This window comes from Pleurodeles waltl, chromosome 3_2 (assembly GCF_031143425.1).
Source record: "Pleurodeles waltl isolate 20211129_DDA chromosome 3_2, aPleWal1.hap1.20221129, whole genome shotgun sequence".
NCBI classification, from domain to species: Eukaryota; Metazoa; Chordata; class Amphibia; order Caudata; family Salamandridae; genus Pleurodeles; species Pleurodeles waltl.
In genome coordinates this window covers 212,244,229-212,261,240 of record NC_090441.1, presented here as the reverse complement: position 1 = coordinate 212,261,240, position 17,012 = coordinate 212,244,229, and the positions used below count along the sequence as shown (strand labels likewise).

Here is a 17,012-nt window from a genome sequence, read left to right as displayed (position 1 = left end):
AAAAAGTTATATTTGTCTCCAGGGCCCGCCCACTGCTTACCATTGGTTAGCTGTGCTGGAGCAGAGCCTCTTCACAATCCTTTTGATTAGGTGATCTGTATCCTTCCGCTACTGGTGTTTAGGAAACTATTATTTCTATTTATGATTCCACGGGGTGCATCTGTTTGCCAGCTCTGCCTCCCTCTTAACCATCTCCAAGGCGGGAAGGGGCGTTCCAGCTGTGCTCCTTCCCATACACATCTCCCGGGTGTAGGAAAGTACCATCTTGACTGGCATGTTACCCCCATTTTTACATGTATGTAAGTTTGTTTTTGCCTCTCTCACTGGGATCCTGCTAGCCAGGACCCCAGTGCTCCTAGTTTGTGGCCTGAATGTGTGTACCTGTGTAGTGACTAACTGTGTCACTGAGGCTCTGCTAACCAGAACCTCAGTGTTTATGCTCTCTCTGCCTTTAAAATTGTCACTATAGGCTAGTAACCATTTCACCAATTCTGACTGGAACACCCTTGTAATTACCTAGTATATGGTACCTAGGTACCCAGGGTATTGGAGATCCCTATGGGCTGCAGCATTTCTTTTGCCACCCATAGGGAGCTCAGACCAATATTACACAGGACTGACACTGCAGCCTGAGTGAAATAATGTCCACATTATTTCACAGCCATTTTACACTGCACTTAAGTAACTTATAAATCACCTATATGTCTAACCCTCACTTAGTGAAGGTAAGGTGCAAAGTTACTAAGTGTGTGGGCACCCTGGCACTAGCCAAGGTGCCCCCACATAGTTCAGGGCAATTTCCCCGGACTTTGTGAGTGTGGGGACACCATTACACGTGCGCACTACATATAGGTCAATACCTATGTGTAGCTTCACAATGGTAACTCCGAATATGGCCATGTAACATGTCTAAGATCATGGAATTGTCACCCCCATGCGAAATCTGGTATTGGGGTGCCAATCCCATGCATCCCCGGGGCTCCAGCATGGACCCCGGGTACTGCCAAACCAGCTCTCTGGGGTTTTCTATGCAGCTACCGCTGCTCCCAACCCGTAGACAGGTTTCTGCCCTCCTGGGGTCTGGGCAGACCCCCCTCCTGCTCTGGCGTGAAACTGGACAAAGGAAAGGGGAGTGACCACTCCCCTGTCCATCACCACCCCAGATGTGGTGCCCAGAGCTCCTCCAGTGTGTCCCAGACCTCTGCCATCTTGGATGCAGAGGTGTGAGGACACAATGGAGGCCTCTGAGTGGCCAGTGCCAGCAGGTGACGTCAGAGACCCCTCCTGATAGGTGCTTACCTGACTAGGTGGCCAATCCTCCTCTGAGGGCTATTTAGGGTCTCTCCTGTGGGCTTTTCCTCAGATAACAAATGCAAGAGCTCGCCAGAGTTCTCTTCCCTCTTCCACTTCTGCCAAGGATTGACCTCTGACTGCTCCAGGACGCCTGCAAAACTGCAACAGAGTAGCAAGAAAACTACCGACAACATTGTAGCGCCTAATACTGCCGGCTTTCTCCACTGTTTCCTGGTGCTGCATGCTTTGGGGGCTGCCTGCCTTCATCCTGCACTGGAAGCCAAGAAGAAATCTCCTGTGGGTCGACGGAATCTTCCCCCTGCTTCAGCAGGCACCAAACTTCAGCATCACCGTTACTATGGGGCCCCTCTCATCCTGACGAACGTGGCCCCTGGAACCAGGTGGTGGACCCAAGTGACCCAGACTGTCCAGTGGTCCAACTGTCCAAATTTGGAGGAGGTAACTCCTTGCCTCCCCTCTCCAGACAGTAATCCTGTACTCTGCGTGAACTGCAGCTGCTAGGGCTTCTGTGCACATTTCCACGGACCTTGGTGCACAGCCGAGCCCCCAGCACTGTGTCCTATATTGCTCAACTCCCTGAGTTGATCTCCGGCTTCGTGGGTCCTTTTTTTGCAGTGTTAAGACAACCGCTGTGTTCAGACTTCTTGAACCCGTGTTCAAGAACTTCTGCGCATGCTACCTTCTTGTGCGTGGGCTCTCTATGTTGCTGAGGGTCCCCTCTGTCTCCTCTCCCAAGTGGATCCTGGTCCTTCCTGGGCCCGGCCAGCACCCTATTACTTCACGGTGACTCTTGCAGCTAGCAAGTCTTGTTTGCGGTCTTTTGCTAAAGAAACAACTCTGAATCTTCCAGCACTCTGGGGCATCATCTGCATGAAGGAGAAGTTCCTAGCACCTTTCGTTCTTGCAGAACCTTCAGCTTCTTCCATCCAGAGGCAGCCATTTTGCACCTTCATCTGGGGTTTAGTGGGCTTCTGCCCCCCTGGACACTTGCGTGAATTTTGGACTTGGTCCCCTTGCTTTGCAGGGCCTCAGGTCCAGGAATCGTCTTCAGTGCTTTGTAGTCTGTTGTGGTCTTTGCAAAATCCTCTATCACGAGTTTAGTGTGTTTCTGGGGAAATAGTAGTACTTTACTCTTACTTTCCAGGGTCTTGGGTTTGGGTATCTTGTACACCCTTAGTTTTTTTTTTACACTCCCAGCGACCCTCTACACACTACACTAGCCTAGGGGTCCATTCGTGGTTTGCATTCCACTTTCTTAGTATATGGTTTGTGTTGCCCCTTGGTCTGTTGCATCCTGTTGTATTCTACAGTGTTTGCAGTATTTTCTGCACCAGGGGGATGTGTTTTCCAGCTGTGCTCCTCCACATACCCATCTCCCTGAGGGGGATGTGTTTTCCAGCTGTGCCCCTCCATATACCCATCTCCCACACTTGCTCTCTTCCTCAGGTTGCATATCCCACATGCTCTGTCTTGCTCTCCTCTCCCCTAAGCGAGACTTGAGCTCTGGTGCGTCTGTCATCTTTGGGGATACAAATAAGGCTCTGGCATTGTTGGCTGCAGCAGGTGGAGCTCTGGTTCCACCATCAGATGGAGCTCTGGGAATGTTTTGTGTGGAGCTCTGGTTGCACCACCAGATGGAACTCTGGGAATATTTCGGGGAGCTCTGGCTGCAGCAGGTGGTGCTCTGGGAATGTTGTGGGGAGATCTGGCCATGTTGAGGGGTGCTCTGGGAATGTTGTGGGAGCTCTGGTTGTAGCATGTAGAGCTCTGGGAATTTTGTGGGGAGCTCTGGTTGCACCATCAGAAAGGAATGTTTTGGGGAGCCCTGGCTGCAGCAGGTGGCGCTCTGGGAATTTCGCAGGGAGCTCTGGAAATGTTGCGTAATGCTCAGAGTTTTGTGATCCGCTCTGGCTGCAGCAAGTTGTTGCAGCAGGGAATGTTTCTTGAGGATCCGCTGGGCTCCAGAGGCTGTGTGAGGTCTTGGACTCCTCACAGAGGCACTCCAGAGCAGGACCGAGGCAAGTACCCGGGCTTCAGGCCAAGGCTCTTGGAATAGTTCACTAAGGACCACATTTTTCACAAGGAAAATGTCTTTGGCTCACTCAGTTTCTGAGACTTGAAAGCAAACAAATTACAAGACGTGCCCCTTGCTGCCAGGCACCAAAGTACCAAGCCGCTAGTCCCACCCTTTTCAGTGCTTGGCATGCTGCCACCCTCTCTAGGCACCTTCCCAGCTCCCTTTACACCTCGGTCAGTGTCCCTAACACCACTTACTAGCCGGCTCCAGTTTCCAGTGCTCCCTGTCCTGGACCGCTCTCTTGCCGTGACCTGTCAGTCTGCACTTATAATGTCATTTATCTACAAAGATTTTTATGTTTGTGTGTGTGTGTGTGTATATATATATATATATAGTGAACATGACCCATGGAGGTATCGGTGCTTTACAAATGATCATGCGTCTTCTGCGTCCTGTACCCACTCGCCCTGTTCCTGCCCTTGTTGTGCCCACCTGCCCATCTTGAGGGTGGAGGGGGAGGTGCCTCCGGCTGAGAGGTGCTTGGAAGGATGAATGTCGTGAGCAGTAAGTATGGGGGTGTCTGGTTTAATCAGGCACCCGTAGCATCAGTACTAGACTGTCAGTCAGATGGCATTTACTCCCTTGACGTAAGTGTGACTATAGGGCTCCCACTTAGAACAAAAACGCCCCGGTCATGGTGTTGGTGTGCACGTGAGCATTGTAGTGTGCCCTATGGTGGAGCCTGCCACTAATAAGTGGGTGAGGGCAATTTTTAAACACCTGTCACGTTCCACATCGACACTGGAAAGGGAGATTCCAGGCAGTTACCTTACCCCTGCACCCTCTTGCAGTGTGTGTGCTGCATATAGTAAGGGAGGTAGGAGGACTGACTCCTCTTGCCCCTGCCCCCACCTCTTGTTAGAGCCCAGAGCGGGTCAGCAGCAGGGCCTACAAGGGCTCGTCCCCCTGGCACTGGGCCCAGGAGTGTGGACTTTCCTTACTAGCACCCGTAATCCCCGGGTCACCTCCTGCTCGCTTGAAGACCCCATGCTCCACCTTTCAGTGCAGGGTTTACGATGGAATTTCGTACCAAAAGAGATGTCTGTATAAGAATGTACTATGGACAGGCCCTGAAAGACCCGCAACAAGAAACATAGGGCCAGGTGTACCAAAGGATTTTACCCATTCTGTGTCTACGGGAAAAAGCTTTCGTACATATGGCCCATAGCGACTTGGGAATGAACACTCGTTTAACCGCTATGGCACAGTGAAAAGGAGGCACTGCTATGTGGCTTCTTACCCCAAGGTGTGCCCTGGGGCACTGGGGAGCCATGGGTGTCAGACCCTCAGGAGGTGGTCAGTGGAAGCGAGGAGTTGGTCCTGGCTGGAGTCTGACGTGTCGCATGATGACCATGGATGTCTGACCTTCAGGTGGTGGTCATTGGAAGTGAGGAGCTGATGACGCGGATGGTGACCCTAGCTGTAGCAAGATGTTGTGTGGTAACCATGGATATCAGGCCTTTAGTTCAGTCATTCTTGTATAGCGCATGACTACGCTTCAGGGTCCTCCCAGCACTGAAAATTCATCAGGTCTCTAAAGTCCTAGTTACCCAAAGAGAGCCGAGTTTTTACTAATTTCCTAAAAGATCTTCCATGTCTGTCTTCCTCAGTCTAATGGGCATGTTGTTCCAGCTTCTCCACTAGAACAGAGAAGGATGCACTCCACTCTTGACTTGGTGCTCTCTTGGTACTTCTGCTGACATTGGGGGGGGGGTGGTCTGGGCTATCTGCTGGGCTCAGAGCAGCGTGGTCACCACAACAAGGTATGTGAGAGCCTTTCTGATGAAGTGCTCTACGATTAATCCATAGTGACTTAAATTGAATTATGTGTGACTGGGATCGAGTGGAGAGCAGCAAGAAACCCAGATACAGGTTGATGCCTCAGTACCTTTTAAGTAGCGGCATCGAGGCCTCGGTGTCTTTCTAGAACAGCCTGCCTGCTATGACCTGGATCACCTGAAGTCTTTTCAACACATATAGCGAACAACGGAGGTGAAGGGAGCTTCCATCACCTACACAGGAAAGAATCCATGACTGCAGCACTCACCTTCCAGAGGACGGTGAACAGGGGGGTGGGGGGCGGTGGGGGCTAATATCTTTCTAGGGGTTCAGCATCACATGAGGACACTAATTTTACGAGCTCGGTCTCAAAGGTGAGATTCTTCTCCAGCCGGAAGCAGGTTCTTAATTATGGACATTGACTGTTGCTGAATAATGAAAGATTCTTGCCAACAAACTGATGCCCAGCAGCTGCGTTGCAGACCCCCAGCACCTCCTTATTGTCACCGTGAGTTTCAGACCGAAGTGCCCTCCACTTCGTGCCTCCTTCAGGCAAGGCTCGGACTCATCCCTGTTGTGTCCTGAACGAGGGAGATGGTGACCAGGGTACCATCCGCACACTAAGTGATTGAGAAACCAGAAGATTGAACGATCCCTCCAATACGAGTGAATGATTTCCGCTAAAGGACTGATATAAAGATTAAAAAGTGTAGGACTAAGCGAGAACCCCCGAGGGTGAGGGAATCCGCATAAAATGGCTCGTCTTGTCCTAAACCTCCAGTTTCTATCTTCAAGGAAGGGGAAGCCAGTGACTGCTACTCCTGCGGCTGCTGGTCTGTGCTGTAACTTCTCATGGTGGTCCCTGGAAGTTAGAACTCGGAGCCCCCCAGAGAGCCCTCACCCCAACACCTGCCACACGCAGACCGACACAAACGTATTTGTTGGAAGGATTTTTATTTATAACTTTTACCAATTACTTCATAAAAACAGACAGTAATAATTCACCTGGAAAACAATCTCCAAAAACATTTATAAAACCATTTATAAAAATTAATTTTAATAAGATTTAGTCATCAACCATAAATCAATGTGACAGGATCCCCTCCTTTGGACCACACAGGTGAACCGTATCTCACCTGTATCCCAAGGGGGTGGGGGGCTCCCCTGACTTCACCATCCCTTGTCCTCATGCTCAAGGTTCCGCCCCCTCCCCAAACACCAATCTGCCAAGGGGTGTAACAGGGCAGCCGGGAGTGGGAGCCACATGGCCACCCCAGCGATCTGGGCTCCCTACCCCCGAAGCTGGTGTGTACCTCCACAGGTTGGTTCAGGACTTAGAGGTGCTGTGCCTTACGGGTGCCATGCAGTGAGGTGCCATGCACTGAGGCGCTGCCCCTTCAGGGTGCCGTCATGCCTTGCGGGTGCCATGCACTGGGGCGCTGTCTTCAGGGTGCCACTTAAGGTGCGGTTCCTTCAGAGAGCCCCTACCTTGAGGGTGTCACCGTTCCTTCATAGCGCTTTCAGGGTACCACTCAGTGACAGCTCGTGCCAGTGATGCCCGTGGAAGTAGGCGGGTTAAGCCTATTGAAAACTGGTGAAGGGTGGGATAGAGCGCAGGCGTGAGGCCTTGGAATACTCCACCTCCTTTAGTTACTAGGAGTGTGAGCTCCCTACCTAAACACGTTTCTGAACCCTCTCCAGCCTTCTGATGTTTTTGTGGCTTTATAGGAATGGTGAGGCCACAATCTCCTGTCCTAGTGCAGGATTCAGAGTAATAACTTGGGCTGTACGCGTTTGTAATAAGAAAGTCACGCCACTAGTCGCTGGTACCACCATATTACAAGCAGGAACGCATGCGCTCGGAACACACTGCCGTCCTTCCAGGCAGCCTCGTTGTCCCCGCATGCTGTGGTTGTAGGTCCCTGCCTGGCACCGTGTGCACCAGGCCCCCGGCCCCCTCTCGGCGCTGCCATCCTGTGTGTGCACAGGTCCAAGGCAGCGCCTACAGAACCCTGCAGCCCTGACCTGAGTGGGGGCCTTGGGAGACCCTGTGCTAGAGGTATTATTCGGTGGTACTCCGGCCCCTCTGTACCCCATGGTGGGGTGGGATGCACGGGTCCAAGGCTGCGCCTGCAGCCCTGTGAGTGGGGGGCCTGGGGAGACCCTGTGCTAGAGGTAATATTCGGTGGTACCCAAGCCCCTCCGTACCCCAGGGTGGGGTGGGATGCACGGGTCCAGGACTGCTTCTAAAGAACCCTGCAGCCCTGAGTGGGGGCCTGGTGAGGCCATGTGCCAGGGGTGTTACTTGGTGGTACCCCAGTGTGGGTGGGGTGGGATGCACGGGTCCAAGGCTGCGCCTGCAGCCCTGTGAGTGGGGGGCCTGGGGAGACCCTGTGCTAGAGGTAATATTCGGTGGTACCCCGGCCCCTCCAGGGGGAGGGGAGCCCCTGCCCCCACACTGCGCGGAGCTGCCCGGCGCACAAAGGGCGCTTGTGCGGAGGGGATACCCGATACCTCGGGGAGGGGCGCCCCCGGGGGCCTGGGCGGGAGGGGGGTGGAAGGACAGCGCTTTAAGCTGTGCTCTGGGCGGGGGTCTGGGAGGGGTGTTCAGCTCTGGATGGGGGGCTGTGTGCTGGGGACCGTTTTGTGAGCCGGACAGCATATTTGATACTTTGTTGAGCAGGGGGCCGTGGGTTTTGTAGCGCCTTGAAATGGCGCTGCGGTGTCTTGGCGCTTCTGCTCTTGTCAGAGGGGTGGGCGCGCGCCTTAGGTGAGCATCTCCCCTCTTACAGCATAGCCTCCGCCCTTTTATAGCGCCTTCTGCCACCAGGATGGCTCCGCAGCGCTTCGTACTCTCATCACGAGTTCCGCGGGGCCGTGTGTGAGTTTACTGTGTGGTTATATCGCTGTTGGTTATTGTGAAGTAAAACTCTGGTGAATACTTCTATCCGCAGCCACAGAAAACCAGATTCTGCAGTTATCAGTGGCTCGTGGCCTGAAGTTACTAAATGGCACGAGTTATAGTTTTATCAGGTAAATAAACCTATAACTGCTGAATTTCTGTGGGTTTATGTGGTTAAAATGTGAACCTAACTATAATGTCCCTCTAACCTTTGGGTTTTTCAATGAATTTTTATTTTTAACGAACTAATGTATAAATAGTGTAGGTTAGTACCCCGTCCTTTGCGCGCCTCCTCCCCACTGTGCGCACCTTTGTTAGTGCCCTGAAGGAGTAAGGTGGGTGACTGAGTACTTTGAAACTATTAAACAGGTTTGCGCCACGTAACCGGGTAAACAATTCTGGAACAAGATCTAGTTTGCTGCCAAATTCGGTGTCAATTCTTTCAGCGGGTCGGACTGTAGTCCTGTTCACAAATATTAAACTTCCCATAGATATGATTTAACGGGAAAAAATGTATTTTGGGACCCTGCCCTTTTTCTCAGCCCATCGTTATTAGCAAACCAGTGAATGCTCCGTCTTTGGGTAAACTTGGCCCCACTAACCTGCCCCCGGCGCTCGCCAGTACCCTCTGATCTGTGGTTGCTCTCCACAGCCCTTCTGTGGGAGCCCGATCTCTGCCCCTGTGTGTTGTGCCTCTGTTGCATCCTGTAAGGCCCCCCCTGCCCTTCTCCACATCCTGGAACACACGGACCAGTGCCAGGAATCTCTGCTTCTGATGTCACTCCGGCCCTCCTTGGCAGCGCCTGGGCCGGCTGGGTGTGCCTCGAGCCGCGCCTCAGCCCCATCAGCACCGAGTACTGGGGTGGGGCAGGTGTTGGGCATGGCAACTGGCCTGGGGTGTAGGGGGGCACAGTACTTAACTGCAATGTTTAAATAGGTCTACACATATTTAAACATTGCCATCTTTATAAAATAATTGTGAAAAATTCTGAGGTGGGGGCAGTAATTTCTGTTTTTCAACTGGGGGTGCGTGGCATTTTAAAGTTTGGAGAGCACTGGTCCAGGGTGAGCGTGGGGAGTCTGCCAGGGAGGTGTGGCAGAGGGGACTTAGTTTGTGCAGGAGGCCAGGATGAGCTCCATGTGGGGTGCCCTGGAAGCTGGTGGTCGTTTACACTCCCACAGTTGGTGGTTGAGGGGCACTTGGGATGCGGGGCTCTAGGACTTTCTTGGACTCTCAACAAGCGAGTGCTGCCTGGAGTGGGCGCAGGACCCCTCTCTGCTGCCCGCGTCCCCCCTTCCACAGTGCGGATGGTGGGGTCCAGATCTTGGTTGCGCCCTGGGGGGGTCAGTGCACCAGCTTCAGCTTACCCTGGTCTTCGAGTGGTTTAAGGGTGCACCCACACCCGGCTGTACCCCCGTCCCATTGTGGTCTAGGGGTCAGGTGAGCCCACATTCCACAGCAGTCGAGAGCTTGACAGTCTCCGCTGTACCCTTATCCTGAAGCGGTTTAAGGGTGCACCCACACTTTACTCCTTTCTAGAACAGTCTGGGGGCCTTGTGCACAGGATCTGTGGGGTACCCTCATCCCAGAGCGGTTTAAGGGTGCACCCACACCCTACCCTACTGTGGAGCAGGCTGGAGGGCTTGTGCACATGCCTGTTCGGTACCCTCATCCCAGAGTGGTTTAAGGGTGCACCACACCCTGCCCTACTCCGGAGCTGTCTGGAGGGCTTGTGCACAGGCCCGTTGGGTACCCTCATCCCAGAGTGGTTTAAGGACGCACCCACACCCTGCCCTACTATGGAGCAGGCTGGAGGGCTTGTGCACAGGCCCGTTGGGTACCCTCGCCCTGGAGCGGTTTAAGGGTGCACCCACACCCACACCCTACCCTACTGTGGAGCAGGCTGGAGGGCTTGTGCACAGGCCTGTTGGGTACCCTCACCCTGGAGCGGTTTAATTGTGCACCCACACCCTGCCCTACTCTGGAGCTGTCTGGAGGGCTTGTGCACAGGCCTGTTGGGTACCCTCGCCCTGGAGCGGTTTACGGTCTGTCTCTGTAAGGGGCTGCTGGTGAGACGGGGGCACCCCTGCCTGTCCCAGCAAGGACACTCCTAGGGAGCTGTTACCGCCTCTGCCGGTGCAGTGGGTCGTGCTGCCCAGGTGGCATTACCCGGGTATCCTGTTCTGTGCTATTGTCTGCTGCGGGCCTTGGCACTGGTTGTTCTCCCACCTCTCCTCACTGGCACAGTCCCTGCCCGGCTCCTTTACCCGGTTCAGGAGCTCACGGGCCCCTCACATGAGGATCACCCTGCCCCTGGGCACTAGAACACAGAGGTATAGAGGACCTTTCAGGGTGGCTGATGTGTGGACTAGATGCACAGAGGGCCTGTCAGGGTGGCTGATGTGTGGAATAGATACACAGAGGTATAGAGGGCCTGTCAGGGTGGTGATACACAGAGGTATAGAGGGCCTGTCAGGGTGACTGATGTGTGGAATAGATACACAGAGGTATAGAGGACCTGTCGGGCGGCTGATGTGTGGAATAGATACACAGAGGTATAGAGGACCTTTCAGGGTGGCTGATGTGTGGACTAGATGCACAGAGGTATAGAGGGCCTGCCAGGGCGGCTGATGTGTGGAATAGATACACAGAGGTATAGAGGGCCTGCCAGGGCGGCTGATGTGTGGAATAGATACACAGAGGTATAGAGGGCCTGCCAGGGCGGCTGATGTGTGGAATAGATACACAGAGGTATAGAGGGCCTCTCAGGGTGGCTGATGCGTGGAATAGATACACCGAGGTGTAGAGGGCCTGTCATGGCGGCTGATGTGTGGAATAGATACACAGAGGTATAGAGGACCTGTCAGGGTGACTGATGTGTAGAATAGATAAACTGACTCATTAGAAGGTGACTGTGGTTCCGTCCCTGCAAGTTTTCCTGGTATTGCTTTGAACTGTCAAACGTGTTTTTTTTTTTTTTTTTTTTTTTTGCGCGTGAAATTTCATACCATCTTGAAAGTGGGGACTAAATATAACTACAAAGAAAGTTGTTGCACATTTTTTTTTTGTTTTTCTCTGTGCTGCAGTTCTTTAATGTGTGATCTTGAGTTTGCGCTGCATTAAGCATACATGTGCCCCTTTGCACACATACATCTCTCCCTGTCCACTCTGCTAGTGCCCTCCTGATGCCTATGCCTTGCTGCCTCAATGCACACTTGCTCCTGTTAGCTCGAGTGCCCTCGCCGTGCACGCTTGCTCCTGTTACCTTGAGTGCACACCGGTCTTCGTCTCTGCCCTTTCTGTGCACACTTGCTGCTGTTACCTTGAGTGCACACCGGTCTTCGTCTCTGCCCTTTCTGTGCACACTTGCTGCTGTTACCTTGAGTGCACACCGGTCTTCGTCTCCGCCCTCTGTTCACGGTTGCTGCTGTTACCTTGAGTGCACACCGGTCTTTGTCCCCTCCCTCTGTGCACACTTGCTGCTGTTACCTTGAGTGCACACCGGTCTTCGTCTCTGCCCTTTCTGTGCACACTTGCTGCTGTTACCTTGAGTGCACACCGGTCTTCGTCTCTGCCCTCTGTTCACGGTTGCTGCTGTTACCTTGAGTGCACACCGGTCTTTGTCCCCTCCCTCTGTGCACACTTGCTGCTGTTACCTTGAGTGCACACCGGTCTTCGTCTCCGCCCTCTGTTCACGGTTGCTGCTGTTACCTTGAGTGCACACTGGTCTTTGTCCCCTCCCTCTGTGCACACTTGCTCCTGTTACCTTGAGTGCACACCGGTCTTCGTCTCTACCCTCTCCGTGCACACTTGCGTCTCTTTACGCTCTCACCAGTGCACGCCTGATGCCACCTGATCTTGTGCTCGCCTCCTCCATGCACAACTGTGCGTCTTCCTTCACCTGTGCACCCCCAATCACGTCTTTCTCCTCGCCCTCTCCGTGCACACCTGTGTGTCTTATTCTACTTCTTTATCTCTGCAGTTCTATGTAGGTCGGTCATGGCCCGAAGGCATCGGGCGCTTTCCAACAGTAGCAGGATGCTTGGGTTACAGGGAGTTCCAATTGCAGTAATTCCTCTTGGGCGTTCACACCAGTAGGTGGCTTACATCGGTGCAAGAGTTACCACATGAGAAGACTACAGCAGTTGGTCAAAGTCGTCCGCAGTTGAACCACCAACTTGGACAGAGGGGTCACTTGGTGGAGGTGGTTGAGATCCTGTGCCGAGAGCCCTTCAGTGTGGTCGATGAGGATTAACCAAGGTGTCTGTCCAACAGGAGGAGCGTGAGGTCCTTTTCACATGTCGTTCTCAGCTGGAGGGGGGGGCTTCCAGGAGCAGGGTTTGGGAGGAATGCAGCGCCCAGTGTGCAATGGGGAACCATTGGGGAGTTAGCAGGATGGGGGAAATGTGCTCCACCTTCTTGAGACCTCGAAGCGGCTGCCGCATGTAGTGTTGCTCTCAGTGGGCCTAGGTGAACTTTGGGAATGGCTGAGAAGGGCAGTTCCATGATGCAGTCTCGGCAGAGGGAGAGACTGCACCACTGCTCTGAGGTCTTGTTCTGGGATCAGTTGTCTGATGCCCCAAAGCTGTCTAAGCTGGTGTTGTGTGTGTTTGCCCGTGGCTGCAACTTGCTGTGAAAATTGTCGCGGGTGAGTGATCTGGCACTCGGGACAGTGGCGAGGAGGCCGTCTATGGCGGGACGGGTAGCCATCTATTCCTGTACTGGAGTTTTCACTTTGAGGCAAAATCCAAAGAAATTCTGTTTTAGTTGGGTTGTTTCGATGGTGGTTAGACATTGTTTTCAATCTTTAAGAGTGTGTTTGAAAGCAGGACAGTGCCTTCTGGGATTGAGATTTAAGTGTTGTCCGTGCAGAGGTGGAAGAGAATTGTAGAGTTTTTGGGAATCTCACATAGTGGCTCTAGGTGCAGGTTAGAGGGTTGGGGAAAGGACCGAGGCCCTCTGATGTATGGTGACTGGCCTCGAATGCGTTGCCCATTTTCACAATTTGGGAATGGTTGGTTAGGTACGAGGGGAACCAGCTGAGGACTGTGCCTCCCCGTCCCACGCATAGTTGGGTATGAAGTAGTCCAGCTGGTTGTTGTCGTTGCATGAGAGTTACCGGAGTCGAGGGTTCTATGGGAGACATTGACTGTTCGGGGAATCACGGTTTCTCTGCTGTGGCACTGGCAGAAACCTGATTGGAGTGTGTGGGAGGTGTGTTTGAATGTGTGAAGCGAGTTAAGACGCTACACAACTTTGACCTTACATAAAAATGTGAGTGTGAAGACTGACTGGTAGTTGATGCTCTCCCTTGTGCACTCCTTATCTCACTGGCCTCTGTTGTTGCCCCCTCCATGCACACTTGTGCCTCTGACTTTACGCTCTTGCCAATGCATGCCTGAGCGCACCTGTTGTCCTTGCCTCCCATGCATGCTTGCAGCTGTTCCGTGCATGCTTGCAGCTGTTCCGTGCATGCTTGCAGCTGTTCCATGCATGCTTGCAGCTGTTCCGTGCATGCTTGCAGCTGTTCCTTGACCTGCTCCCCTGTGTAGCCTAATCACATCTGTCTTTGTCCCCACCCCCTCCACACACACTTGAGGCTCTTCCTTCACCTGTGCGCATCAAATCTGTCCTCGTCTTCGCTGCGCATATTTGCTCTTCTTACTTGAACGCTCACCTGTGCGCGCCTGCTAACACCTGTCTCTCTCCCTCCAGGTTGAGAACGCTGCCGGTCCACCATGAGTTGGAGCTTCCTCACCCGCCTCTTGGAGGAGATCAACAATCACTCTACCTTCGTGGGCAAGGTCTGGCTGACCGTCCTGATCATCTTCCGCATTGTGCTGACCGCTGTGGGTGGCGAGTCCATCTACTATGATGAACAGAGTAAATTTGTGTGTAACACGCACCAGCCTGGGTGCGAGAACGTTTGCTACGACGCCTTTGCACCCCTCTCGCACGTGCGATTCTGGGTCTTCCAGATCATCATGATCACCACCCCCTCCATCATGTACTTGGGGTTCGCCATGCACCGCATAGCTCGAGTGCCTGGAGACGATGTGCGGTCCAAGAAGACCCAGCGCATGCCCGTGGTGCACCGTGGTGCGGTGCGTGACTACGAGGAGGCTGAGGATAATGGCGAGGAGGACCCCATGATCTTCGAGGAGATCGAGCCTGAGAAGGAGAAGAAGGCGGCCGAGGAGAAGGGCAAGAAACACGATGGGCGCCGGCGCATCAAGCAGGATGGCTTGATGAGGGTCTACGTGCTGCAGCTGCTGTTCCGCTCCGCCCTGGAGGTGGGCTTCCTCTTCGGCCAGTACGTTCTGTATGGATTCGAGGTGATCCCCTCGTACGTCTGCACGCGCAGCCCTTGCCCGCACACAGTGGACTGCTTTGTCTCGCGCCCCACTGAGAAGACCATCTTCCTCATCATCATGTATGTGGTGAGCGGCCTCTGCTTGCTGCTGAACCTCTGCGAGCTCTTCCACCTGGGGGTGGGAGGCATTCGCGATTCCCTTGGACGCAGAAAGCAGCAGTACCCTGGCAATGCACCTAGTGCCCCCCCTCGTTACCAGTCGGTGCTGAAGAAGGGGAAGGTGCCCAACGGCAAGCTGGTCTTTGGCGAGAGCATGGGCAGCGGGCCCGGCGAGCACTTCGCCATGCAGGACCTCCCTGCGCACAGCGAGCTGCAGCGTCTGCGCAAGCACCTGAAGATGGCGCAGGAGCAGCTGGACCTGGCCTTCCAGCTCAACCAGTCGGCGGACACCGCGCAGCTGACGCGCAGCAGCAGCCCGGAGTCCAATGGCATGGCGGCGGAGCAGAACCGGCTCAACTTCGCCCAGGAGAAGGAGGGCACCACGTGTGAGAAGTCTGGTAAGGATGGGGCTGGAGGGTGAAGTGGGGGGGGGGGGGTGCAGCTCCCTGACAAACGCCTTCATCCCCCAAGGTCCTTTCAGATCAGGGGTCTTCAAACTGGGGGGCATCAGGCTATGGCCAAAAGAAGCAGCATGCTGATAACAGGGCTTTGTTTTAAGTTAAAAAAATGACAGGAGTGAACCTCTTAGTGATGGAGCATCACCCACACGGTTCGTCATTTAAATCCAAGCTGGGAGTGTGTGACAATTGGAGGGGGACTCCAAATACTCTTCATAACCCCCACCCCAGTAATTACACAGTGGATACTTTTCCACCTTAGTAAGGCCTGCTGACCAGCATAGTATGTTTGACATCATGCATTTCATTTCATTTTAAAATAGTAACAGGACTTAGCTGCAGTGTTTGAATAAGTCTAGACATATTTAAACATTGCCAATTTAATAGAATAAATGTGAAGGGGCACTATCCTAGAGTACTTTAAAATAAAAAACAACTAATGATCGCTGGTCTGAGCCAGGGAGTCTCCAAGTTCTCGTGGCGTTAACACGAACATCAGATACCACTGTTCCACTCCTAGTTGGTAAAAGACATTTGAAGGGAGAGTACCCCCCCCTTATTCCAAATGTCGTGCTTCACTTTCTTACGTTGCTTAACTTGGCACCCTGGAGCTCGAGCTGTAAACCTTTGTAGTGCACTTTTGCTGCGTGCTGAAAGAACTTGGCATTATTAGTTTGTACACCTATATCTGCGTATCCCCTCTTCCGCAAAGCTTGGTAGAGATAGAAGCTTTTGTTTCCCCTGAAGTGAACTCTTGAAGCACTGGTGATCTTGGGGATACACAGGCCCCTGGAGGATATGCAAAAAACAAAGGGAGAGCTGGGTTTACGGGAGGTTTTAAAAAAGAAGGAAAAAGGAAAAATTGGTCCTGTGTATAGAACTCCCATCCAAATCGTAACGCAAAGTATACACTCTTCCACTCAGGGATAAAAAATTCTATTCCAATAGTGCACAGCAAAAAAACAAGGGAAAGAAGAAAGGAAAAAAGAAATCAGACGGTTGCGGTGAGTCTAATCACATAGGAACAAGAGCCTTCACTCACCAGAAGGTGTGATGCTTCATCATAGGGCTTTGCTCCTCATCAGGCCGGCACTGCAATGCCCGACGGGTCCCCCATGGGGGGCTCTTTGCCGGAGATCTTTCAATGTAGACAAATGCCGGTTGGTAAATGTGGATTGGTACAAAGACATGCTGTTTAAAAATGACTAGAGTAAAAAGCAACAAAACAATATAATTTGCGATTAAACCTCTGTCATGATTAAAATAAAAATGTGTAGGGGAAAAATTAGAATAAAGACTAATCTACCCTAAGCGGGTGAAAATGTCTGACCACAGTCCCTATAATCTGGAAATGTAGTACGTGCAAGTACGGGGACCCCTAAACTGCCACAAAGTTAGGTCAACCTGTTTCTCGCTTCTATAGTCAACAAGGATCTAGTGCGATTCGTCGGGACCAAAAACCTACCTAATACTCATCCGTCCACCTAATTTTCGGAGTCTCACAGAAACCTGGAGGAAAAAAAATGGAAAAGCATAAAGCAAAACTGTAAAATAAACTGCGTGCGCTGTGTGAAGGAGTGAGGAAGTACAAAAGCCACTGGTGACTCGACCCCCTCGAAGTGCAGCGATCCGTGGTGAGTAACGCAAAAAAAAACCGAAATCCTCAAAATTAAGAGGGACCTTCCTTACCCTCCTCCTACTAAAGGATGGGCCCCATCGGGGCAGCAACGAGCTCCAGTGGTCTAAATTTAACTGGATATCTAAACATATATAGGTAATAAGCATTAGTTAAAAAACGTAGATAAACATTCATAAGTCGCTCAAAATGTCACTGCTGGGCGGAAAGACCGTCCGGTTACGAGTGTGCTCCATACCTAATACCTAGTCATCTTTATCTCGTCCTAGGAGGGGGGTGTAGAGGGGAGGGCCAGGTGACGATGGCCCAGACAGAGGGTATAATCTGAAAATAATGCATCATCCGTGTGTAGAGTGCAGCATCATTAGAATAT

At 52.6% G+C, this 17,012-nt stretch overlaps 1 protein-coding gene across 1 annotated transcript in view; it reads left to right on the top strand.

Annotated features, from left to right (window-relative positions):
* Positions 1 to 17,012, top strand: part of LOC138286706 (gap junction gamma-1 protein-like) — a 37,194-nt gene that overhangs the window by 7,720 nt on the left and 12,462 nt on the right. Inside the window, exon 2 of the mRNA XM_069227209.1 lies at positions 13,789 to 14,943. Within this exon, the coding sequence (XP_069083310.1) occupies positions 13,812 to 14,943 (1,132 nt within the window). The 5' untranslated portion in view covers positions 13,789 to 13,811. The remainder of the gene's footprint in view (positions 1 to 13,788; positions 14,944 to 17,012) is intronic.